At 44.6% G+C, this 24,877-nt stretch overlaps 1 protein-coding gene across 5 annotated transcripts in view; it reads left to right on the top strand.

Moving 5' to 3' along the window:
- Positions 1–4,727: 4,727 nt before the first annotated feature.
- LOC143314848 (kinesin-like protein KIF21A) overlaps positions 4,728–24,877 on the top strand; it is a 31,173-nt gene continuing 11,023 nt past the window's right edge. For 3 of the 5 annotated variants that reach the window (XM_076722082.1, XM_076722083.1, XM_076722084.1), the window contains exons 1-18: positions 4,728–5,143; positions 16,547–16,769; positions 18,196–18,378; positions 18,838–18,987; positions 19,295–19,429; positions 19,552–19,716; positions 20,139–20,254; positions 20,483–20,678; positions 20,785–20,974; positions 21,424–21,487; positions 21,744–21,947; positions 22,532–22,582; positions 23,278–23,338; positions 23,421–23,532; positions 23,622–23,810; positions 23,905–24,104; positions 24,203–24,310; positions 24,784–24,852. In XM_076722082.1, the coding sequence (XP_076578197.1) occupies positions 5,100–5,143; positions 16,547–16,769; positions 18,196–18,378; positions 18,838–18,987; positions 19,295–19,429; positions 19,552–19,716; positions 20,139–20,254; positions 20,483–20,678; positions 20,785–20,974; positions 21,424–21,487; positions 21,744–21,947; positions 22,532–22,582; positions 23,278–23,338; positions 23,421–23,532; positions 23,622–23,810; positions 23,905–24,104; positions 24,203–24,310; positions 24,784–24,852 (2,460 nt within the window). In that variant the 5' untranslated portion in view covers positions 4,728–5,099. The remainder of the gene's footprint in view (positions 5,144–16,546; positions 16,770–18,195; positions 18,379–18,837; positions 18,988–19,294; positions 19,430–19,551; positions 19,717–20,138; positions 20,255–20,482; positions 20,679–20,784; positions 20,975–21,423; positions 21,488–21,743; positions 21,948–22,531; positions 22,583–23,277; positions 23,339–23,420; positions 23,533–23,621; positions 23,811–23,904; positions 24,105–24,202; positions 24,311–24,783; positions 24,853–24,877) is intronic. The other 2 variants (XM_076722085.1, XM_076722087.1) reach the window with 1 other exon arrangement.

A 24,877-nucleotide genomic window follows, 5' to 3' on the forward strand; every position in this document is an offset into this window, starting at 1 on the left:
CATTAGTAATCATTGTAATCAATTATTGAAAAATTCTTTTAAAAGCTATTTTACTCATTTATGTGGACTGAAGTAATGTGTCCTTTTATGAAATATTTTTCATATTGTTTGTTTTTCTCCATAACTGATAATTAAAATACATCTAAAAACACCAAACCAGTCAAACAATGAGAGTGTAGGCAGAAACATGTATAAAATCGTGCCAATTAACAGGAATAATGACTTAAAATGGATCATTGATATAATATTTATTGTCCATTTACCAAAAGATTAAAAGTCACAGTTCAAAGTTTCACTTGTAACAGAAATGTCTTTGAGACAAATGAAAGTCAAAAGTCACTAAATCATAAATTTCACATCATTTAATTTATTTAAGATATCAAACAATGAATCTTCCTGTGTGTGTGAGTCGCGTGTGAGGAGCGTCCAAAACCCACCAGCACAGAAGACGCAGACGGTAACAACGTCCTCTGTGCTGGTCGGGCTGGGCGCTCCTCATCGTCATGGCTGCTGGCTGAAGAGGGTGGCGTCTCGGGGTCCGGGTGGAGGGGAGGCAGCGGGCTCGTCCCGCCCCCTGAAACAGGAAAACGGGTCAGGAATCATTTTGGACACAAACAGACAACATTTGCATCGTTGGCAGCCATAAAAACAAAGGAATAACATTCAGGAAGGTTCCTGGAATAAATAAAATGCAGACAAGTGAAGTCAACTTTAGCTTCTCACCACTTTATGTCACGACTGCAGCTCTTGAAACCTGAGTGAGGGGATTACTTACTGAGCCCACTGAATGAAAGGTGACCACCGCTCTCCAGCTGGTCCTGCTGTCATCCATCCTTCTCATCTGGTCCAGATCCTCTCTGTCGTCATGGAAATCTCTGTCCTCCAGGTCGTCTCGTCTTGTGGGAAGTTGATGCAGTGTGAACAAAGACAGACGCAACAGAGTCAATAAAACAATCTTTGGATGACAGCTGAGTGACACTCAGACATGCAGGAGACTTTTGTTGAAGCTGCCATTAAGTGTAAACTTACCGTCCTCTGGTTCATCTGCACCTTTAAAGAAAAACAGTCTGACATGTTTTCATTAACAGAAACATTAGAATTATTAACATCACAGAACAACAACAAGTGTGTGTGTGTGTGTGTGTGTGTGTGTGTGTGTGTGTGTGTGTGTGTGTGTGTGTGTGTGTGTGTCTGGGTGGGTTGGTGAAAGAAAGACTGAGCTGAGGTCTGAAGTTAACGCTCCTCAAAGTCCTTCTTCAGCCTCTTCGTACTTACTCTCCCTGTGCTGCTGTCTTCCCTGCTCCTCTTTTTGGAGGAGCTGAGGTCTGAAGTTAAGGGAGTTGACTCCTTGTGATGTTCCTTACATTTCCTCTTCAGCCTCTTAGTACTTTCCTGCTCCTCTTTTTGGAGGAGCTAAGTTCTGAATTTAAGGGAGCGACTCCTTGTGACGCTCCTCAAAGTCCTTCTTCAGCCTCTTCATACTTACCTTCTCTGAGCTGCTGTCTTCCCTGCTCCTCTTTTTGGAGGAGCTGAGGTCTGAAGTTAAGGGAGCTGACTCCTTGTGATGTTCCTCTCAGCTCCACTTCAGCCTCTTCATACTTACCTCAGAGGAGGTCTGAGGTTGAGGGAGCGCGCTCTTCACACCTTCGGGAAACTGAGGGCTCTTCAGCAGCTGACTGTCAAGCGCCCGCAGCATGAGGACGAGGAGGAACAGGACGAAGAGCTTCTTGCCATCCCAGCCAAAAGTCATCTGGGGGGAACTCCTGGACCAGAGGGGATTGAGGCCTGATGTCATCCTCGTCTTCATCCTGAGAGATGGAGCCATATCCAGAATCTTCACTGAAGGAGTCCAACCAGTCCTCACTGTCATCAGTCTCTTCATCCTCAGTGTCTTCATCCTCAGTGTCTTCATCCTCCTCATCCTCAGTGTCCTCTTCCTCCTCCTCGTCAACCTCCATCAGCTCATCCTCATCGTCAATTGGGGGAATGCCCTCGCCCTCATCCTCCATAGGAACCTCAACCTCATCCTCCTCTTCCTCTTCCTCGTCCGAAGAGATGTAGATCGGGACATCTTCATCATCGCTGTCCACGATCCAGATGACCTCAGGGAGGCCGGCGGCCGCAGGACGCTCGATGATGTAGTTCACATCACCTGAGGGGAAACAAGTGAAAGCAAACTTCATCTATTTGGGCCTCAAAAAGCAACAATCCAAGTAAAAGTTAGAAAAACTACAATCTGCTCATTTAATAACTACAGCTGAGTCAGCAAGCCACCACAAAGAGTCAGTACGTCAAACACTGTGCAGCTCCTCCTCTGTTATCTTAGAACATTCACATATTTACCCGAAGAGTTTGAGTTAGAACTTCAAAATCAACAATGTTGTGTTTGGAAAGTGAAGATGGTTGAAATCTTTCGCCTGTTTTACTGCTGCATTTACACACATAACTGATGGACACCAACTTCTCACAGCATCGAGACGAACAACAGACAAAGTGTATAAAACTGTACCAAAACTCATTTGGATCTGAGAATGTCTGAATAAAAATCACCACTTGAGGTTTTTCTGAGTATATAATGACATTTAAAATGAGATCAAATGATGAAAACGGCTCTCATGAGGCCGTGAGCCGAGTCAAAATGATGTAATAAACAAAGTGAGGCTACACATCCAGAGTTCTACAGATGTGCTGAAAACAACGTGAAACGTCATGATAACCGCTACGCGCCGCGCGCTTTTACGCACGGCTCTTTCCACTTTGCTTTGGACCGAATGCAAACAACAGCAAAACTGGACAACAGAGGAAACAGGTAGACGAGATTAAGCCAAACTTCAACAATCACAACAAACGAACTGAAAACCCCACACAGAACAACGTGCCCAGGTTTAATTACGCCTGTGCGTCATGACGCCCTGACGCCGCTGAGAGTTCCATCGTCTCCATGCTGCGCAAGGAAAACATCTTTTTAGCATTTTATGTAATTTGGCTCAATCGACATTTTATTTTTCCAATTTCGATGCAAATTTGGAAATTTTGATGCCCTCAAACCAAAGTAACAATGTTTATAAACCACAGCACCAACTGTTAACACACTCCGCACGTGGCCCGGAATATTTAAGATATTCTGTCCATTAATGAATCTATTTTTCACCTTCAAGTTCAAAGTCTTTGGCGTCTGCACTGACGAAGCTTTTAAGGCTTTTAAATAAACACTCAGAAGTCAAATGATCAAACAAATGGAAAAGTTGTCCTACCGGGACGGATGTCCAGCTCGGGGTCGGCTCCCAGCAGCAGGTGTCCCTCGATGATCCGTGGTCTCCTCCAAGACATGTCCAAGCTCCTCGGTTTTCCACAATAATCCAACGGGTTTGTTCTTCAGCAAGTTCTTCAGTCGATCTCCAGCAAAAGTCTCTTTCCACAGCTTGAGTTTGCAACAAGTCTCCTCATGTCAAAGTCAAGTGAAAAGGGGGTCAGATCGGTCTGCGGGCCTGCTGAAGTAACCTCGGTTTGGGTCAACATTCTGTTTCCATGCTGTTAAATGATGCGCGTTCGAGCGAGACATTTAAATGTTTCTCAGTGATTGATTTGCTATTTGTTTGTTTGTCACGATAGTAGCGCTGCTTTGTAAAAAAGTAATGGAGTATTTTCTCCATTAACTCAGCCCTCAGTGCTTCTCCTGTGGACAGACTGAACCTACAGACGTCCATTTCTCAGATTCCAATGTTTTTCAGGTGCAGCCATGTCTTCCACCTACACAGAAATACCAGCGTGTGTCACATATCACCTTCCAATCAGAACTCACAGAGATTTTCACAGCTTGGACTCGGTATCTGGACTTAAAAGGAACCTGTTTCATGCGTCCACATCAAGACCTCAAGTGCATTCTGACAGCAGCATTTGTTATTTAAGAGGTGTGACAGATGAACGTCTTCACCCACAAAGTTATTGATTCTTTTGCCATCCAATCATCAACCTTCTCATTCCTACGCAGAAAATAAAACACTGAACTATACACCTGACCTACTCGCTTGTGGTGGTCAACACCAACGGGCCACATTACTTCAGTCAGTCCAAATCTGCAATAGTACGAGCTGACCACAAGATGGCAGCACGACCGAGTAGCCCTGTTGACGTTTCGTTGCAGTACTGGATATATCAGAAGTCCATTAAAAACTGCACTCAAATACAAGACAGCTGGGGTCCTGGTGAAGCTTATGATTTTTGATATAATTGCTGCAAACGTCCAAAGACATGACAGACTTCTTATCGCTGCATGTTGTCCTCTGATGTAGACGAATAGAGTCTGACTGAGCCTTTATCAAGACATTTTACAAACACCTTTACTGAACAATGCAAAACAAGGGAATGGCAGACAAAAACCTACATACACACAGTACCATAAGATAAGATATGATCAGCTTTTATTGATCTCCAGAGGGAGCATTCAGTTGTTGCAGCAGAACAAGGACAGAAATAAGTACAGATAAATAGACACAGTAAAAATAAATAATACGAAGTGTGTAAAGTAAATATGAATTGAAGTAAAATACAAACTAGTGCATCAATGCAGAAATCAGTCCTACAACATATTAACATAACATAATGAATGAATTATTATGATTATTATTATTATTTTTCCTCTGCGTGTGTGTTCTCGTGAGTTGTGGCTCGAGCTGTCCCTTGTCTGGATTGGTCCAGCTCAGGAGGAGGAGTTTGGTTACGTCCTCAGTCTTGAGGATCCACTGAGTGGATCATTGCTCGTCCACACACACATACACACACGTACACACACGCACCTCGCTCTTCCTGGGACGGAGGCTGAGACGATGCCTCTGGAGAGGTGACCACCGCCGGATCCCGAAGCGCGTTTCCCCCCACGATGGACAGCAGACGAATCAGCTCACCAGCCGCTGCTCCTTCTCATTCAACATGGCTCCATTGAGGAGGTGAAAGCGGCGGCGGTGGGAGCTCAAGATAGAAGCGCTTCTCTGGGAGGGTGGGGGCCAGGCGGCGCTCCCTTGTCTTGTAAGAGGATCAAGAAAAAGGGAAATTAAGCTATTTTTAAGCGGACGCTCTGGACTGAAGCCTCCGGTGACACCATGAGCAGCGGGCCGGATGAGAGCTCGGTGCGCGTCGCCCTGAGGTAAGGATGCAGCCGGGGACCCTCCTCTCCAAAGATGCGCCTGTGTCACACCTGCTACAAGCACGCACATGTTATTCCTGCTTTTATTCTTGCTTCACAACCACTCCGGTCTGCCAGTGCGTCTCTCGTACATTCATCCTTCTTCTTGTATTCCCAAATCCCTTCAAAACAATACCCCTCCTTCTCTAAAGGCTTTTATTTTGAAGCCATTCTGCAACATGCATGCTCTTATGTCCATCCTCACGCCAGCGGCTGCAGTGGCCCATGATTACATGAGCTTCTTTTGTTAATACCTGCTGTACTGCATGGACACGCTGTGCAGTGGATTTATGAATGGAGATCTCAGCTCTGAGGGATTAGGCCAAGGAAAAGCCTGGAACTCGTCCCTGTAGTGTGTCTCCTGACAGCTTATGTACAGAGGATACAGTGCTTTTGTTAGCCACACACACCAGTGTTGACTTCACTGGATGTCTCTGTGTTCATTTCACATTTTGCAGTTGTTGTGTGTTGAGTTTCAGACAGTTCGCTGTCACTGTGCTCTGATCTGACCCTTGTCCCCTGTCCATGCTGCCGCTTACAGACAGGCTGAGACAGTCACCATGTGGTCACCGGTTATATCAGAGTCTGAAGTGTTTCTTGTGTGTGTGTGTGTGTGTGTGTGTGTGTGTGTGTGTGTAGAGCAATAAGGCAGAACAAAGCAGATGCCCAGACAACAAGATACAAAGCAGATCAATGAAGGTTTCAGTAGAGTGAGATGACAGGGTGGCAGCTAAAGTCAGGGACAGGTGCTTTTCTGTGTGTGTGTGTGTGTGTATCTGAAAGACAATCTGAAGCGTCATGTGAACTGGATCAGTGGAGGACAAAAGCTCGTTCCTCTCATGTTTCTCTCCCTGCCTCGCTTGTTATTGTGCATTCAGACTTTGACCCAGAACTGTGTTTACTGAGCCAACTCAGTTTACTAGCCTGTCTCCCTCCTTCACAGATAATAAATAATCTGTCAGCATATCCCATCATGCACTTCCTCTGTCTCGTGCCGTGCGGTGTCAGTAAGGAGATGTCATTCATATTGTGAGTTTACATTTGGCTGCCTGAATAATTCAGTAAGGGCAGAGAGTTGCTGTCTTACTTCACTGTAGTCAAGTTTTTGATGTTTTAAGCTTTGCAACAGTCAAAAGAACTCATCACCACACACACAAACACACAAGCTGTTGATAACAGATCAAATCAGGCTGCAGAAAGGTGTGTGTGTGTGTGTGTGTGTGTGTGTGTGTGTGTCCCTTTAAGTGGAAACTAACTGCTATTGTATCTCCTTGAAAGAAGGCCGCATTAATTATTTGGAGGGTGCTGTTTGCTTTTTGGGTTTTAGTCTTCAGTCTTAGTGATGGTCATTTGACTACTGGTTCTCTCTTTCTTTCTTTCTTTCTTTCTTTCTTTCTTTCTTTATTCTAGTCCCTCATTCATTTATTATGAGCTTTTGAACTGTTGTTGTGCATGAACCAATATTCTACGGCCACAAATACACTATCATCCTCCACCATGAGAGGCAGCAGCCTCCTCTGAGTCGCCATTGGTTGTGGTACTTGAAAATGCTTTGTCACTGATATGTCTTACACACACACACACACACACACACACACACACAATGTAGGCAGATCAATTTCTGACCTTAACTGCCAGCTCACAGAGCTCCTAAATCTTCCTCTGTCACACATCAGGCACCTTCTGTGTCTCAAATACGATTCAAGTGTGCTTTATTTGCATGAATTTTTCACCAGACATTTGGACTTTTGCACATTTGTAAAATAAGAAAAGCCCAGGTGGAGCCAGTAACATTAACAATGGCTCATTTCCATTCAAGTGTCTTATGTGGGCCAGCATGCATATGCAATACCAGCACCCTGGAAATGGCAAAACCATGACAAGTCAAAATATCTGCTGTGAAAAAGGCCAAACAGTTACTGTAAAAACACGTCCCAGTAAATCATATGAGGATGATGAAGATGTAACCTTAAGGAAAGTAAATTTCCATTAAGTTTAATTGATTTTCACTGTGAGTCAGACCTTTTCGCCTGCTCTTAAATCACTGACTTCATCCCTTTGAACCTCAAACCGCAGTGTCATGTTGATGTTTTTCAGCTCCATTAATCACCGTGGTAACATTCTAATTAGTTCACCACATTAACGTCGTGGTGAACCTGAACTTTGCGACATCTGAAAGGCTTTGACTGACAGACTCTCCCCGCTCTGTAATAGTTTAGGTAGCTGTCTGTGTGTGTTTGCAGTAATCAGCGAGAAGGTTGCCAGCCGGTACCTGCCTCTGCCTGCCAGGCTAATGCTGTCTGTTAGCAAGTTCCTAATCCCCCATCCCAACAGGTCCAGAGTGATGAAACGCTGCTTTATCATCTCTTTTTCTGAGGAAACATGCAGAAAAAAAGAAAGGGGGTCTGGAGCCTGAACAGAGGGAAGCTGTTTCAGGGAGGGTTTTTTTTGTCATTTTGATTTATTGTTGGAAAGATGACGTAACTTAAATGTTTACTCTTCACTAGTGTACTTTCCCCTTAATGGATCTTCGCTAAGATACAGTCAACATTAGGTGTGTGTGCTCTGCTGCCATCTCTGGTTTTGAGGCGTTTCTCCACTCCTGACAGCACACAGATGGGTCCCTTCAGCAGCACATTGTTGGACGATTCAGCAAACACACACACGCTTAGTGTTTGCGGGGTTATCCCCTTTGTGAATGTGCTTGTGTGTTTCAGATCTCTTTCCTTATGTAACAACCCATCTGTGTGTGTATGTGTGGCGTCCCATATTCCATGAAAAAACAGTATGAGAAGTTAACGATTTATCCAGGAAGGAAGTGATGGTACAGACGCTGTCTAAAGGAGCCACTCAAGTGACTTATTAGGATGCCAATAACCTTGAAGTGCCTTTAATAATTCAGAGTGTGCAGCCAAAATTAGCCAGCAGTGAAGAATCAGGTTCCGTACTCTCGAATTCAGAGCAGATAGCGCTTCCTCCTTTAATTACATGAATTTGAGTGCATGATTCAGCAAATGGAAAGATCAATGGTCATTTTTAATCCTCATTTTAGTGCTTAAACTGGTTGAAAATTAGTTGAGAAACTGTTTGTGGATAAAAAACCCCCCACCAACCTCACTCCTTTACAGAAAACCAGATTGTCTCACTCCCATTGGCTCCTCTCAAGTGCTTGTCAGACACATGTCCCGCCCTGTTGACCTTTGTGGATTATGTTTGAGGGCAAAGGCTGTGCACCTGCTGCCAAATGCTACAAAAGCGTGTGTGTGTGTGTGTGTGTGTGTGTGTGTGTGTGTGTGTGTGTGTGTGTGTGTGTGCATGAGCCCGTCCAGCCATATTCATGAATAATATTCATGAACCAACTCAAGTGAACTGAGACACAAAGCAAAGCATGCTGCAAGCCATCTGCCAGCTGCTGTCATGTGATATTGCAGCCACTGACATATTCAGTAACTTTTGTCTAACTAGCGCAGGCGAAGCTTCATTTAGTATTGATTCTTTGTATAAATAAAAGCGAATCATTAGTGCAGCTGTAGCCTAAAACAATGCTTTTTCCACTTCCTTCCATCGATTTTGACAAAGCATATTTTGTTTTTGCGATGCTGTGCTTGTTTTTCCCCTCATTTTTCACTGCTTTCATCTCATGTCCCATGTGTGCCATGATTGGACCAAACAGTCCTTGTCCAAATGGAACATTTCTATTAGGCTGATGCCAGTGTTAGAGGCCAGTGGTGTGTGTTTGTGTGTGTGTGTGTGTCATCCTTAAACGCCCCAGCTCTGGCTGCCAGTCAGGGTGACAGCCAGCATCCTGTGCCACTGTCAACCTCTCCCTCCCTCCTGCTCGGCCACCTTTGACCCAGGAAGCAGTCAGAGCTGTGATCAGTGACCCAGTCAGAACATCCCCGTGGCAGCTTGTTTTAGCTGTCACCACGGTAACTGGTTTCCTTTCAAGGCTCGTGGGGTGTGCGGCGATGGCCCTGTGAAAGGACGTGGGTCAGTCAGCCCATCTAAACAACGACACAGAGAAAGAGAGGAGGGGGAAACTGAGTCATCAGGACACTCAGTCTTTTTCCTCTTTCCCGCTCCGTGTCTGCCTCCCTCTCTCTCTTGACCCTTTTCTATTATTTCTGGCGACATTCCCGAATGCCCTCTGTGACATCACTGCCTTGCTGCTTTCACGCTAGACACTGAGAGAAAAGACAGATTCAAGGTCTTTGTCATATGCATGTAAAATGAAAAGAATGAACTTGCAATTAATTCAAAGCAGGCTAATTCTGAAGAGGATGATCAGTAGATTTTGCAATCTCAAATGATATTAAACAGCAAAGCAAGACAGTCCTCACATGTAAGATGCCAAATGTTTGGGCTTATTACTCGAAAAACAATTAAATGAATTCAGTACCAGAATAACTGATGATACGTCCTTCATAGTGATTCTAAAAGTGCTTCTGTGCCCAAGTACTGCAGAGCGTGGCTCCACCTGTTCGAGCTTGCTGCTCACAGAAGTACATTTAAGAGAGTGATGCTATGAATTGGCTCTTGATGTCAAGAGCAGCTGCCAGACAATGGAAAGACTGTTAGTGAAAACACAGTCCTGCTGGGTGCATTGAGTTAAAACAGTAGCCACTCAATGTGGCGGGGTCATTTTTCACTGACTTATTTACGTCCTTCTGTCATTTCTATGTCTCCTTGTTCATCCCCTTGCTTTGGGCGGCCATTAGACCGTGGTCACATACAAGCTGGGACACACACCCACACACCCACACCCACACACACACACACACACACACACACACACTAACACACACACACACACACACACACACACACACAAATATAAAGACAAGTGCACCTGCAGCATCTCTTTTGTCGATTATGAAAGAACGGTCTATTTATGTGTGCATATTGTCATATAATAAGTCATGATGGTGTGCATGAAGCCGTTCTTGAAGCACACACACACACGCGCACACACACACTTAAAAGGATGTGAATGAATGCAGTGGTGTGATCATGTTTCCTACAGTTCTGAAGAATAGAGTGAAGGTTTTTAGTATTTACATATCAACAAAGGCCTTTGACTAGAAGAAGGATTAGGACTGTAATAGCTTTGTGTGTGTGTGTGTGTGTGTGTGTGTGTGTGTGTGTGTGTGTGTGTGTGTGTGTGTGTGCGTGTGTGTGTCTATGTATGTTTGCCTGCGTGTGTGTGTGGTGGTGGGGAGTGGGGAGTGTTTGCACTTCTCTTCTGTCAGTAACATGAGTAACACAGGCTCAGTAGAACATTTGTTTGTTGGTTCTCACAAGGGACCCAAAAAATGGTCACACCTGGATGTGTGTGCATGCATGTATGTGTGTGCATGATGCAGTGTGGCCCCTCATTAACCTCTGCTGGATCACGTCACTGTCATCAGTCCACCATTTCGGCAGCTCAGAGGACTACAGTCCGCTCATATCTCCATCAAAACACTCTGAGACATTCTTCAGCTGCTTAGCCTCACTTGCTATCGAAGCTGCGTATTATGAGCTCAGGGAGCGCTGCCTGCTGTCCTCTCACTTGCGGCATCACACAAAGAGGATGTAGAGGAACGGGCGTGTTGGAGATGCAGTTTTGTGACAAATGCTGATTGTGTAAAGGTGTGCTCAGATAGAAAATAAAGCAGATTTTTGCATTAGCTGTAAAGCAGCTAGCAGCATACGATGTGTATGGAAGTGTTCCTGTGTGTGTGTTAGTGTTGAGCTCAGCCTCTGACTCATCATTTTCCCCCAATTTCGCTCCTTTTCCTCCTGTCCTCCTCTAGAACAACATCATACTAATAATGACACTGACAATTATGTCATATTTGTACAGTTATGCAGAGCTGAAAGTTCATTTTAAAAGCAGAAAATCTCAGCTTCGGATGCTTGTTTAGTATCAGTCAACAACCTGTCAAACATATTACGGTCATTTGCTGCTCCAGACCTAATGCCTCTAAGTATCGCAAGATCCAAAAATATGAGTGCACATGGTGAGGTCAGGTGATGATTCAGTGTGCTGGTAGCAGTGTGAGATGTGAAGAGTCTTGTTGTCTCTTGCCTTGTGGGCTTGGATGTTCCTTTATGTTTGTGCTGAATCACTCTGGGCTGCCTGTGCCAGCTGTGTCGCCATTTGAAGTGAACACTAAATCAAAAATTAGGTTACTGAGGATTAGATTAGGAGGATAGGAATGAGACATTGAGCTTTGTTGTTGTTATCGTCAGTGATGATGCAGCGTGATCTCTGGGGGGTGATTCGATTGGCTGATTGAAGGAGTGATGTCAGCATGTGATTTGATTCAGGAAGGATGAGATCAACAGGATGATGCTGATGGACTGACTCGTCTGCTTTTTTTTACCAGCATCTCATCATTTCTTGTCTCCTGTCGTCCTCTTTCATTGATTGTGAGGTCAGCAGAGGGGTGAGGTTTCCAAATGTGATTGAAACTGCCAAAGTCAAGGTGAAGGCGTGGGATGTCTGGGTGTTCTCCGGGCATGCACGTGTGCCTGCATGAGGAGCCCGCTGTTTCTCAGGCCGTCGCTGTAATCGCAGTAATGAGACTGAGACCAGGAGCCTAACAGGACTTGTCACATGGGGAGAGGCTGACAAAGTCCCTCTGTGTGTGTATGTAATATAATGTGTGTGAGTGTGTGTATCTGAATAGGTATATGTGTATGGACTATACTTTGTGTGTGTATGTCCCTTTCATCTCTCAGAGGACTTCAGTGAACTGTATTTCATCACTCCAAACTGTTCACATCAGTCCATGCCAGCCAGAGGCTTCTCTCACTGAGAGTTTGTTTCTGGACTCATCTATACTAAAGTCAAGTGTCTGAAGTGTCGTTCAGCCAAGCACTGAACCCCCACATGCTCAGACATTGTCACTTTGAATAAAAAAAGTCAGCCAAAGCAGCTAAAACATATCTTAAGGTCGTCTACTCATAAGGTACTCCTTCTTTAACAAGAGAGGATTACATGTCCTCAAATTACTTTTTTACATTTTGAACATTAGCCATGTTTCCAGTGCTTTAGCATAAACAGCGAGCTACCGCATTTAACATTTTAGTTAGCATTAATGCACACCTCTGGCCATAAGCCAACAAGCGATCTGAGCACCAGCGCTAACTTTTCAACATGGAATCTGAACATGCTTTTCTTTTTTACATAGATAGAATTTATGGCAGCTTTCACCAATGCTAGTTCAAGATTTTTATTTCCCCTTGTTTCCAATCATAATGCTAAGCTAGGCTAACTGGCTGCTGGCCCCAACTGACAGCCATGACATTATCAGTCCTGTCATGTGACTCTTGGTAAGCCAGTGAATAAATGTATTTTCCAAGACGTCAAATTCCAGTAAGTGAACTACCAAACTACCCTCATGTGTTGTTTATTATTGTGTAGATTTATTTTAGCGATAAACCAACACAGAGCTGTGCTAAAAACTCCAAAACTCACTATGTAAATGTGTCCCTCTAATCCTCTCCACTGTGGAACCTCTTAGTATTTCTCTTCTTAGTGTTCTCTCCAACAGGCTGAAGCTGTCATAGCAGATTAATGTGTGGAGCAGTTACTCTGCAAAGGTTTTCACTTGGCCTTGGGGCCCCCCTGTGTGTGTGTGTGTGTGTGTGTGTGTGTGTGTGTGTGTAAATTTTGAATTTACCTGACAGATCATCAAGCTGCTGCACAATGTAGTAGCCTATCTTGAGTAAGAGCAACTCCCCAGAACAGTGATGTTATATGTACAAGAGTATGAAGTGTTAAGGCATGCTTCACTGTGCATGAGTGTGTAAATGAGTGTGTAATAGTGCACTTTTGGAAAATGGTGGAGTTTAATTTCCTGGAGAAAGAGCCTGTGAGGAGCCTGTGTGTGTCACTCTAGAAGGTGGATTAGCTCTGTAAGTCTCCACAGCGCTGAAGGGCAGCCCTTATTCATCCAGGAGAAAAGAGTGTTTTGGGTTGAACCATAGAGTGAAGCCTGCCAGATCATAATCACAGCTAAAGTCAGTCACGCTAATAACACAGCAGCAGGACGCGCTTCACACCCAACCTATCCCTCACCTGTTTACAGTTAGCCGAGATGTGTGACGGAAGACCTTTATTAGTTGTGAATACATACAGTACACATCCGTAAAATAGTCAGAACAGAAGTCAGTTGGCAGTTGTTTTAAAGGTTTTACCCCATTAAATACAAATGCATGCATGTTTATCATCTTACAAAGTGGACAGTGTGTTTTTAATATGACTTTCTAAGGCGGCCATTGGCTTTCATTCATTTTAGTGCACTACAAAAATCAATCTATCTTACAGTTCTGCAGTGCAAAATCGGTGTCCTGTGCCAATGCAGTGTAAAACGAGCATGTGCTTTTTGCATCAAAGCAAATAGGAGGCAGGAAAAGAAAATAGTGGAGGTCAAGGTCGAGTGCAGCCATAGCAGGTCTGAATTTCTTGACTGTTTTTGTGCTATAACTAATGATTAATCAGCATTTTGTGAACATGACTGCACACTTTCTATCACCTAGAGTGTGTGTTTTAGTTGTCTAAACTAAGGAAATACTCTCAATACTCAATATAAAATACACACCCATAAGTGGCCTTAACCTGTGAGGCGCCATTCCTGGGGGTTTGTTTTTGTTAGCATTTAGCTCAAAAACATTGTACAGCTGCAGGAACAATTAATAGAAATCAACTTGTCAAGACTTCTAAGTTGGTTGGCAAGAGGTAGAAGATTTAAATATTCTTCAAGGTCTCATTTCTTTCGAGTAACAGAGCTCCTAAAGGCTGAACCAGATCAGATCGATGGTCTTGTCATGTGAAAGAGGATCCTCACGCAGACAGATAATAGGTCTGTTTGACTGGATGGACTCTGGCGGCCTCCAAATGCTCATTGTCATCAGTGTTTTGTCTGGTCTGTAACCATTATGGCCAGTCTCTTTCTCTTTTGATCCTTGTTATCTCTCTCCACATTTTCTCGGACTTTCATTTAACCCACCCTTCCCCCGGGGGCTTCTGTGTATGGAGGACCCCGGGGATGTCGTAGATCTACACAGAACAGACATGGCATTGACATGGGACTGCAGAAAACAAGCCTCTTCTTCTACTGACTAAGCAAACATTGACTTACTTCATTTTCCATCAATGAATATGACGTTTTCTAAATCTGACATCTCACGTTGAAGCTTTTGTTACACTTATAAGTTGCTGAAGTGAACAATAACCCGGTGACTTAATGCCCTTGCTGTAAGCAGCAGTGAGTGCCTCTATTGTTACACTGGATTACAGTAATGGCTCTCTGTCAAGTTTTGGGAAGGTGGCCAAAGGGATTAATGCAGATTCAGTCTTGTAATGCTCTCAACCATCCTACCATTAAATCACAGTCTCCTCAGATGACCTAAGCACTGTGACTGTGACGGTTACGTCAGTTTCACCTTCCACCAAACAACAGAAAAAACTAAATTAGGAACTAGCCTGAGAACTTGTGGAGCATTTAGCAGCTAGATTTTTTCTTCATGAGTGGGTGGAGACCTAAACGGAGCTAAAAGGAGAATAAATACTGGTGGTCATAGAGTCAACTTCAAATGAACGCTAAGGCTAACTCTTGTGTCTGCTGGGAATATTTAGCCAGATGTTGGTGGAGACCTGAACGTGCTGCAGGTGTCTGTGGACAGGTGGATGATACTGAAGTTATACTGTACTGTAGCATGACAAAGAATTCCAAAATCCTGATATCAAAGTAGATGTTTTCATCACAAAGCTAGATGATCTCACTCACCAACATAGCATCATTGTATTTATCAGGCAATTCTGCTGTTGAGAGCACAAAGCTGACAGTAAGAAGGCTCTACAGGTGTACAGTTACTGCGCTCCTCAGGCCTGGATCCGTTGGTCCCTCCCTGGCTCTGTCCTCCTTTCTCATCAGGGCTGTGATCCCAGATAGAGTCTACGAAATAGCTGGGATCTGATGTCACACACACACACACACACACACACACACACACACACACACACACACACACACACAAACTGTCCTTTCAGGCCATTCAGAAGCTCTTTAGACTCTTTCTGTGATGGATGTGGGGGTCTTTTCTTAATGCAGACACACACACACACACACAAAAAGTGTACACACAAGTGTTACACAGAATACAAAGTACGTGCAAAGTGCTACGTCCTCCACTCTCTAACACACACATACACACACATTTAATGCCTGCCAGCAGACAGCAGCAATAGCAGCTATTTCTAACAAAAATTCTCAGATTCCCAGGTGTCTTGGTTATTATTTCTTCTGTGTATTTCTCATTTATCTTGGTTCATTTTGGCTGTAGCCTTGGAGGAATACCTGTAAAAGGTATCCCAGCAGGAAATTTCCTTTTTTTTTTTTTTAATCAAATGTTGTTACTAGGTATTTCACTATAATTTTTTTGCTGTGTGTCATTTTCAATATTTTTCTATTAAAGCTGCGAGTATTAATGCTATTTTAACGCTCCCAATATGGCACCACTATATCCACTTCCTCTTCAGGTGGACAGAGCGTTCAGTGATGAGAAGCAGAGGTGCATCATGGCAGGAAATGATGTAATAACAGCGTGTTTATTTGCGCTAAAGCAAACAGAGCAATTCCTTAATGAAATCCAGGGTTGTGTTTACCCAGAGCTCTCTCTCTCTCCTGTGAACAGTGAGGGCACTGTGCTGTGTGTGATGCCTGCTAGAGAGTGTGCTGGCACCGCGTGGTCCTTTGCACACACACACACACACACACACACACAGTAATAGCTCTCATCTGCTTGCAGCTCAGTGAAACTATAACCCGCCTTCAGCTCAGCTACAAATCAAATCAATCATGTCTTTCAAACACTAGACAAATTCTTGATCGGGCTGTGGATGCATGCACAGACAGCTCCGCTCTGCATCTTCCTGACACACACATGAACAAACCTCCACAGACCAGCCTTGCCAAGGGCCTTGAAAACTCTGGAGTGTGTGAATTTAACTGAGACTGTAACTGAGGCCTTAAAAGTTTTTGGAATTGATCTTTGAAATGTCCTAAGCAGCCAGGTTTTTTGCCATTTTTAGCAGTCATTAAGCCGACATTGATGTTCCCCTTAGGATGAACTGTTATAACTTTAGTGACCCCTTAACCTTTCATGTAGCACCATTATCACTTTGGTTTATTGACCAAATACCTACAAGACTAATGCAGTTTAGTCCAGCTAACATTTGCATGCTGACACACTAAACTAAGGGTTTCTTAGGTGGGACTTCTTGTCATTTAATGCCATTATCTTATTTTAAATGAGACATTTAAATCAAGGTGGGCAGTTGAAAATCTCATTGTCTTTGACTCTTCCCACCAGGATCCGTCCTCAGCTGGCCAAAGAGAAGATTGAAGGCTGTCACATCTGTACGTTCGTGATGCCCGGGGAGCCACAGGTGGTGCTGGGCAAGGACAAGGCCTTCACCTACGACCACGTCTTCGACATGGACACCCAGCAGGAAACCATCTACAACCAATGCACAGAGAGACTTATCGAAGGCTGCTTTGAGGGCTACAATGCCACTATCTTTGCATACGGGCAGGTTGGTCAGCAGGCTTCTCTCCGGCACGTTAGCAGATCTGCACAGTGGCATGGTGCAAAAACAACATTTGCTTATGTTTCAACTTTGCATCGCTCGAGGGGATGGAGCTGCTTTCAGCATCCCAAGATTTATAGCATCATGTGATTTGAAGCTGATTTTATTTTATATCATCAAGTAATAAGGGAGTGAACAGGCTTAGCAGCTGCAGCAGCTCTGTCAATTCACTATCAGCTGACACGTTCCAACCTGCTCTCACCACCACAGCTTTATATTGGCTCAGATAGATTAGCCTAGAGAGGGAGAGATAGAAAGGGAGTTTATTACCCAAACAAAGTAGACAGTGAAGTGGTTGCTTCACCTCATAGCAGAACTAAACTGCAAAGTCAAAAACCTTGATTGAGAGACATTAAACAGATGGAACACTAAGCTGCCCACCAACAGCTTTGCAGTTTAAGGGGATAGTTAGAAATTGTGGGAAATATAACTTGATTAGTAAGGTATACCCCCCCCCCCCCCCCCCCCCATCTCCAGTCTTTATGCTAAGCTAAGCTAACCAGCTGTCGGCTGCAGCTTCATATTGAACAGACAGATATGAGACAGGCATCAATCTCTTCATCTAACTCTCAGCAAGAAGGCAAAGAAGAATGTTTCCCAAAACATTTAATATTTCTTTAATCATCTGTCATTAATATAATTCAACAATTTTCCCTTGCCTTAGCTTAAAAAACTTTGATTTCTTTTTTGAAGTTTTGGTGTTCCCACTGAGGGTTTTTTAGCTTTTCGTTTCTCCGGCTGCAGCTGACGCTCTCGCTGAACAACAACTTTTCCCTCTTCTTAATCTTTCCTTTCTCACATTGTTCCTGCAGCCCTTGTATTCCTGTCAAAGAGCCTTTCACAGGGCGCAGTGGAGGCCGCTCACTCACACACACACACACACACACACACACACACACACACACACACAACCACACACACAACCACACACACATTGTATGTGAATGTGCACATGGGAACCACAGGTGTGGTCTTATAGAATAAAACAGACAAACACACAAATATCTTTTCTCATGTAAGCACATTTGCTCATCTATCACCACACACACACACACACACACACACACACACACACAGATGCACACACTCCTGTCAAGGTCTCTTTCAGGGGCTTCTACCAGGAAGAGAAGGGTGACGCGTGAATTTGGGCCCTATGTTGCATTCCTCTTTTTGTCACCATGGTGACCATCCCGTCCCCTCTGACCCCCCCACCCCCCACATTAGAGAAACCTCTCAGAGCTGCACCCCTACCTCTGAGGCCCAGAGACTGTTGAATCGTTGGATGACACAGTTAGAAAACCTCACATATTATACATAGAAAAAACTCACTCACATAAGTTTCTGATGACTCTGTCTTCGCTCCCGTGTCCAGACGGGTTCAGGGAAGACCTACACCATGGGAACCGGCTTTGACGTGCACATCGGAGAGGAAGAGCTCGGTATCATTCCCCGGGCCGTCAACCACCTGTTCAGAGGGATCGAGGAGCGCAGACAGGCTGCCACCGAGCAGGGCAAGCCTGTTCCTGAGTTCAAGATCAACGCACAGTTCCTGGAGGTGCAGAAACACACACGCACACACACACACACACACACACACACACACACACGCACACACATACAGTATATATATAGAAATTAGTGTTTGTGTCTCAAATTAAGGTGCATTTATCAACTCTTGGTGTAAACTCAAAGCATCCAGTCCACTTAAGGTCCATTAGTTGGATGTAGCCAGAGCATGCAGACAACGAAGGGTCAAAGGTCAGCGGAGGGCGCAGTGATTTTAAGTTGTGAAAGCTTCTGTATGACCCCGCAGTCATTAAACTGTCATTTGTCTGTCTCTGCTGTCAGCTCCTGGATCTATTTTTAATCACCAACAAGTGGCTGCTAACAGCTGGTGAGGAAGCAGCTGAGAGGGAAGAGATGAGGCTGGGAAGTCATAATTACTTCGACCGCTCAGGTGCTGATATGTGTGTCTTATTTTCTGTCACCTTGATTTATCCAACACACTCTCCAGTTGTACAACGAGGAGGTGCTGGACTTGTTCGACTCGACGCGAGACATCGAGGCCAGGAAGCAGCGATCCAACATCAAAATCCACGAGGACGCCAATGGAGGCATCTACACCGTCGGGGTCACCACGCGCACCGTCACCTCTGCAGCTGAGGTCAGCTTTAACACGCCGAACAAACACATCCTGGAAGCAGATTTCTTATGCACCAGCACCATCTTTGTCCAGCCTTTAGCTGGATTTACTTAACAGTAGTACCTGGCATCAGTGCTGCTTAGGAAAAGGAAAACAATTTTCTCACCAACTGTAAAGAATCGAGTACTGCAGCACTTTGTACTGAACAAGTAGCCCCTATGAAAGCTGATCTTAGCAAGGTTATTACCTGTCGAGAGATGTTGAGAAGCTGGCAAGTTCTGAAGTTCTTCTCTCCTGCCATCCTTCCCCTTCCTCTCTCCACGACCAGATGATACAGTGTCTGAAGCTGGGTGCCCTGTCTCGCACCACCGCCAGCACCCAGATGAACGTCCAGAGTTCGCGCTCCCACGCCATCTTCACCATCCACCTGTGCCAAGTTCGAGTCTGCTCTCCAGATAACGACGTACGTGCTCTAACACACAGCGCCGCGCCTCTGCTGCCACGTGTTACATTGAAATGTTTCAACTGTGGCACTCGGTGAAAAGTGTATCCCCCTGTGTTTACTTTGTCTTCTGCCTCTGCCAGGAGAATGTGACAGACAACCGTCTCGCCAATGACTCGGAGATTAATGAGTTTGAGACGCTGACGGCCAAGTTCCACTTTGTTGACCTGGCTGGTTCTGAGCGACTGAAGAGAACTGGAGCTACAGGAGACAGAGCTAAAGAGGGCATCTCCATCAACTGTGGGCTGGTGAGGACATGGAGAGCATGTCTCATTCTGCTGTGGACATTTTGTATGACACAGTGCTGTCACAGGTCATAGTCATGGATTGTGTTTATGTATTCAATCCACCAGGATTTAGTGTCATTTTGCTGCATAAATTACATGGAAATTTTGTTTTTCTTTGTTGGAGTGTGGATGGAAAGCACTGAATCTGTCATTTTTCATTAGCGTTCACCAGTGTCTGGTGATTTTGTGGAGGAAGAGAGCCCCCAGGTGGCCAAAACACTAACTGCACATTTACTTTCTTTCACTTATACAAGAGCCGTTATTTAGAGCTCCATATATAGTTTTTTTTTGTTGTTGTTGTTGTTTTTTAGGGTGTTATTTAGTCCCAGTTTCAGCAAGTCCTGGGCTTGTTTTCACCCTCAAATATCCCTGTCTAACCTCAGCTCGCTTTGGGAAACGTCATCAGTGCTCTGGGAGACCGGAGTAAGCGCTCGACTCACGTGCCTTACAGAGACTCCAAACTGACCCGGCTGCTGCAGGACTCACTGGGTGGCAACAGGTTTGTGGGTTTGAGTCTTATTAAAATACATTTTTAATAAATATGGATGTGTGCATTTAAACCTGACAGCTTTTTTGGTGCTGCAAAAGGAGGATGAAAGCATTAGTCGTGGTTCAAGTGTTAAATGCCAGGCATTGTTAAGTCCAGTTATGGTTTCAGTACATTTGTATTTGGACTAGCATAAAGTTTAAAATGTGTTAAGGAGCATGCAAAATTATCTCCCTCCAGTCAAACGATGATGATCGCCTGTATCAGCCCGTCAGACCGGGACTTCATGGAGACCCTGAACACTCTGAAGTATGCCAACAGAGCCCGGAACATTAAGAACAAGGTGGTGGTGAACCAGGACAGAGCCAGCCAGCAGATCAGCGCTCTCAGGACGGAGATAGCTCGACTGCAGATGGAGCTGATGGAGTACAAGACGGTAAGAAGGCAGAAGGAGAGGAATGAGGCTGGTGGGTGGAATAAGAGAAAAGAAAATCTGTGCAGGAAAATAGTTCCTAATGTTAACTGGCCTGCCTGATGCTCAGGGGAAACGGATGGTGGGTGAAGACGGCATGGAGGGTATCAACGACTTAGTGCATGAGAACTCCATGCTGCAGACGGAGAACAACAACCTGAGGGTGAGGGTGAAGGCCATGCAGGAGACCATCGACGCCCAGAGAGCCAGACTCACACAGGTCCTCAGTGACCAGGCCAACCAGGCCCTGGCTAGAGCAGGTGGGCACTGTGACGAGACTGCTCCATTAAAAACACTACAATCACAACTGTTTGCTCACATACGCCTTTTTTTCTTGTTGTTGTTGCTGCCACAGCTACGTCCGAGCTGCTCAGATTACATGTTTTGGCACATACACACTGTTTAAGCTATTTTAGCTTAGCGTGTTAGCATGTTAACATTTGCTAATCAGCACTAAGGTCAAAGTACAGCTGAGCCTGATGGAAGTATCATTCGTTTTGCAGGTTTTTAGTCTTAAATGTATTGGATGCATTCAAATTTTGCCCTGACGATAGTGCTCGATGAAAAGTGAGCTGGTTCACCCAAGCATGTTTCCTAACTGGGTGTGACAGAAGCACTGCAACACTAAAGAGTTGTTTTGTTTGTAGTAGTTTTACGGTGTGTCACATATTGTACATATTGTATGTTAAAGCTGTGCCTGTGCTTACAGGTGAGGGTAATGAAGAGATCGGGAATATGATTCAGAATTACATCAAAGAAATCGAGGAGCTTAGGTACGTAGTGAGCACATTGTTTATTTGATTTTATATTATTTTAGTAGGCCTATTATTATGTAATCAGCAGCCATTCCAAACTGCTCAGCACAAGCTTTGCCTGGAGTAATTGTACCCAGAAAACAAGTAAAGACAGCAGGAATAATTAACTCATTTAATTACAAAGTCTCATTCAGATCAAGTTCTGTTGAAAGTGTCATAGCAATTAAAAACACTTGTTCATGTGATAGTTCAAGCACTTCTCCTGGTCTCTCAGGGCTAAACTTCTTGAAAGCGAGGCCGTGAGCGAGAACCTCAGGAAGACGTTGTCTCGGGCCTCCACGCGCTCCTCACTGTACGGCGGGCCCGGCTCCTTCTCCACCGCCCCCTTCCTTCCTGAGAAGGAGACCAGTGACGTCATCCAGATGGCCAAGAAAGACCTGGAGAAGCTGAAGAAGAAGGAGAAGAAGAAGAAGAAGAGGTATAGTGCGGTTAATTGTGTTGTGCATTTCATGCTTTCAGTTGTTATCTCAGCCTTCCTCAGAGTCCAATAATACAAGCGTTGTGAAGACACAGAAAATAGAGAGTCTCTGTGTTTGTCTGTTGCCATGGCGAGGTTGTGTTTCCTGGTGTGTTGTGGGTAATTATCTCCTGGCTCCCTGCATCAGCAGTTTACACCCTGATGTTTCTCTAATGGAATGACGGCTGGATTGAGACAAGATGATAGTGAAAGCCATTAACGATGATGGGCACTCTGGCACGCTGAAGCACAATGATCATTTATCCTTAAGTTTGGAGTGTTTGTATAATGTGTCTGTGCACTTTCTACACTTGCGAGGGCCAGCTCGAGCTCATTTCATGTGTGATCATTGTTCATCACTGTTTGAGCACACTGTGTTTGTGAGAGTCTCTGCACTCACCTGGTCTTTCTTGCTGCTCTCTCACTTTCTGTCTTTCTCCCATCTTGTAACATTCCCTCACTTGCCCCAACTTCTGCGGCTCCTCTACCTCCTCCTCACCTCCACACCTCACCCCCCATCCTCCCACCCCGCTCTCTCTCCAAAGACTTAGGCGGTATGAAGAGAATCACCACCACACACCAGTCGAACATGCCAGGTTTGCTGCACCCCATCCAGGATTGGGTCAGATCTGAAACTGGTTCAATTACCAGCCGTGCAAATCATGTCCCTTTGTGCTTGGATTGAAATGCACCAAGTAATTGACGGGATTTCAGTTGATTGTTGACCCAGGTCAAACCCGAAATATCCCCTTTTAAGCAACTAATCTCTAACTTCTTCTGCACCTACAGGTGGTTGACACTCCTGGAGGGAGATCTTTTAACCACCTCTTCCTCTTAACCCTTTTGTTTAGTCTCTCTTTTCCTCTTCACTGCACACGGAAAGACATTGATCAGATCTCATCATCAATAGCGACTCAACCTCTCATATAGAGCGCAAAAACATCAAGTTTGATTTATATTTTTAAGATGATGGTCAACAAATCCTCCAAGTCTTAAAATGAAATCAGCTTGTAATGTGAATGGAAGTAACTTTTAGTCATTATCAGTTAATCATTGTCTTTCCCAGTGTATCATTAATGTCGCTCCCCCCATGCAGTCACAGTGAAATCATCCATTAATCAACACTGATTCCGCATCTGCTCCTGATCTCATCAAGCGTATAATCATTTGCATGGTCGTGTGACCCATCCTTGTTGTAAATTGAACTGCAGTAAATTCCAAATCTAACTTACAGTATTTACAAGAACTCTGTCTGGGCTGGTCGCTGGCAAACAGTCTTTTCCTCTTTCAGCGTGATCAAAGAGGGAGTGCCAGACAACGAGCAGGAGCGAGGCACCGATGAGGCAGAGGTGGTAGGTGGACAACAAAATCAAGCTTTTAGGTCATTTCTTACTGCGTATTGTCTTCTTCATGTGTGTGCTTCTGTGTCGCCAGGAGGGCAGCGACCACGAAGAGGGCGAGGACGCGGATGGAGAGGAGGAGGACTATGACATGGCGGGAGATGAGACGTCTGACGAGTCTGACTCTGAAGAGCTGGAGGAGAAAGGTACAGTCAGCTGGCGTTATGTGCTGCTTTTTCTTCTTGGTCGTAACGTGATAGAGGCGTCGGGATCTGACGATGCATTTGTGCGGCAGAGAACGTCCAGGCCGACCTGGCCAACATCACCTGTGAGATCGCCATCAAGCAGAAGCTGATAGACGAGCTGGAGAACAGCCAGCGGCGTTTGCACACTCTCAAGCAGCAGTACGAGCAGAAGCTGATGATGCTGCAGAACAAGATCAAAGACACGCAGCTGGAGAGGGACAAGGTGCTGCATAATATGGGTAAGAGACACACGCAAACGTCTGAAACGGATACGATAAAGAAACCAAAACGAATGAAAGGCTCTACTCTCATCGTTTTCTTGTTCATCTCCAGGCTCAGTGGAGTCGGGCACGGAGGAGAAGGCCAAGAGGATCAAAGCGGAGTACGAGAGGAAGCTGAGCTCCATGAACAAAGAGCTGCAGAAGCTCCAATCGGCTCAGAAGGAGCACGCCCGCCTGCTGAGGAACCAATCACAGTACGAAAAGCAGCTCAAGAAGCTCCAGCTGGATGTGACCGAGATGAAGAAGACCAAGGTAAAGGGATAGGTCTTATTTTGGTTTTCCCTTTTCTCTTAAACATTTGTCTTATTGCAATGCTGACTTTCTCCTGCTGTGGCGTATTTTTCCACCAGGTGGTGCTGATGCGTCAGATGAAGGAGCAGCAGGAGAGGAACAGAGCCACGGAGTGCAGGAGGAACAGGGAGATTGCCTCTCTGAAGAAAGAGCAGCGCAGAGCTGAGGTGATGAAGATGGAATCATTCACACAGAGCTTTTCATTTCTTTTCTGACATATTCATTCTATCTATTTATCTAAATCCATTTCAGGTTATATGTAAGGGTTAGGTTATTAAGATCAGAACTCATGTACAAAAACTTCCTTACTTACTATCAATAAGCAGTAATTTGAGGGTTATTGAGAAAAAAAAATAATGGTAAGGTAGTTGTATAATTTGTCATGCAGAATAAAGCATTAATAGCTGCTTTATAATGAAGAGCTAATATGCTACTAATGTGGATGCTAATAAGCAGCTAGTTAATGGTGAATATGTAAAGTAAATATTTTCTGCATCTTAGTTTGTACCCTCAAATTGATGTTCGGTGAAGTTCAGTGGTAATAATGTAATAATTATGTATTTGTTGATATCCTTGGATGATGACTCACCAAACCTTCACTTTCTCATGTTAGATAACATGATATCATTTTCTCTTCCAGCACCAACTGAAGCAAATGGAGGCCCAGAAAAGACAACAGGAGCTGATTCTTCGCAGGAAGAATGAAGAGGTTTGACACACACACGCACACTCAT

The sequence above is a fragment of the Chaetodon auriga genome, chromosome 22 (genome assembly GCF_051107435.1).
Source record: "Chaetodon auriga isolate fChaAug3 chromosome 22, fChaAug3.hap1, whole genome shotgun sequence".
Taxonomy (NCBI): Eukaryota; Metazoa; Chordata; class Actinopteri; order Chaetodontiformes; family Chaetodontidae; genus Chaetodon; species Chaetodon auriga.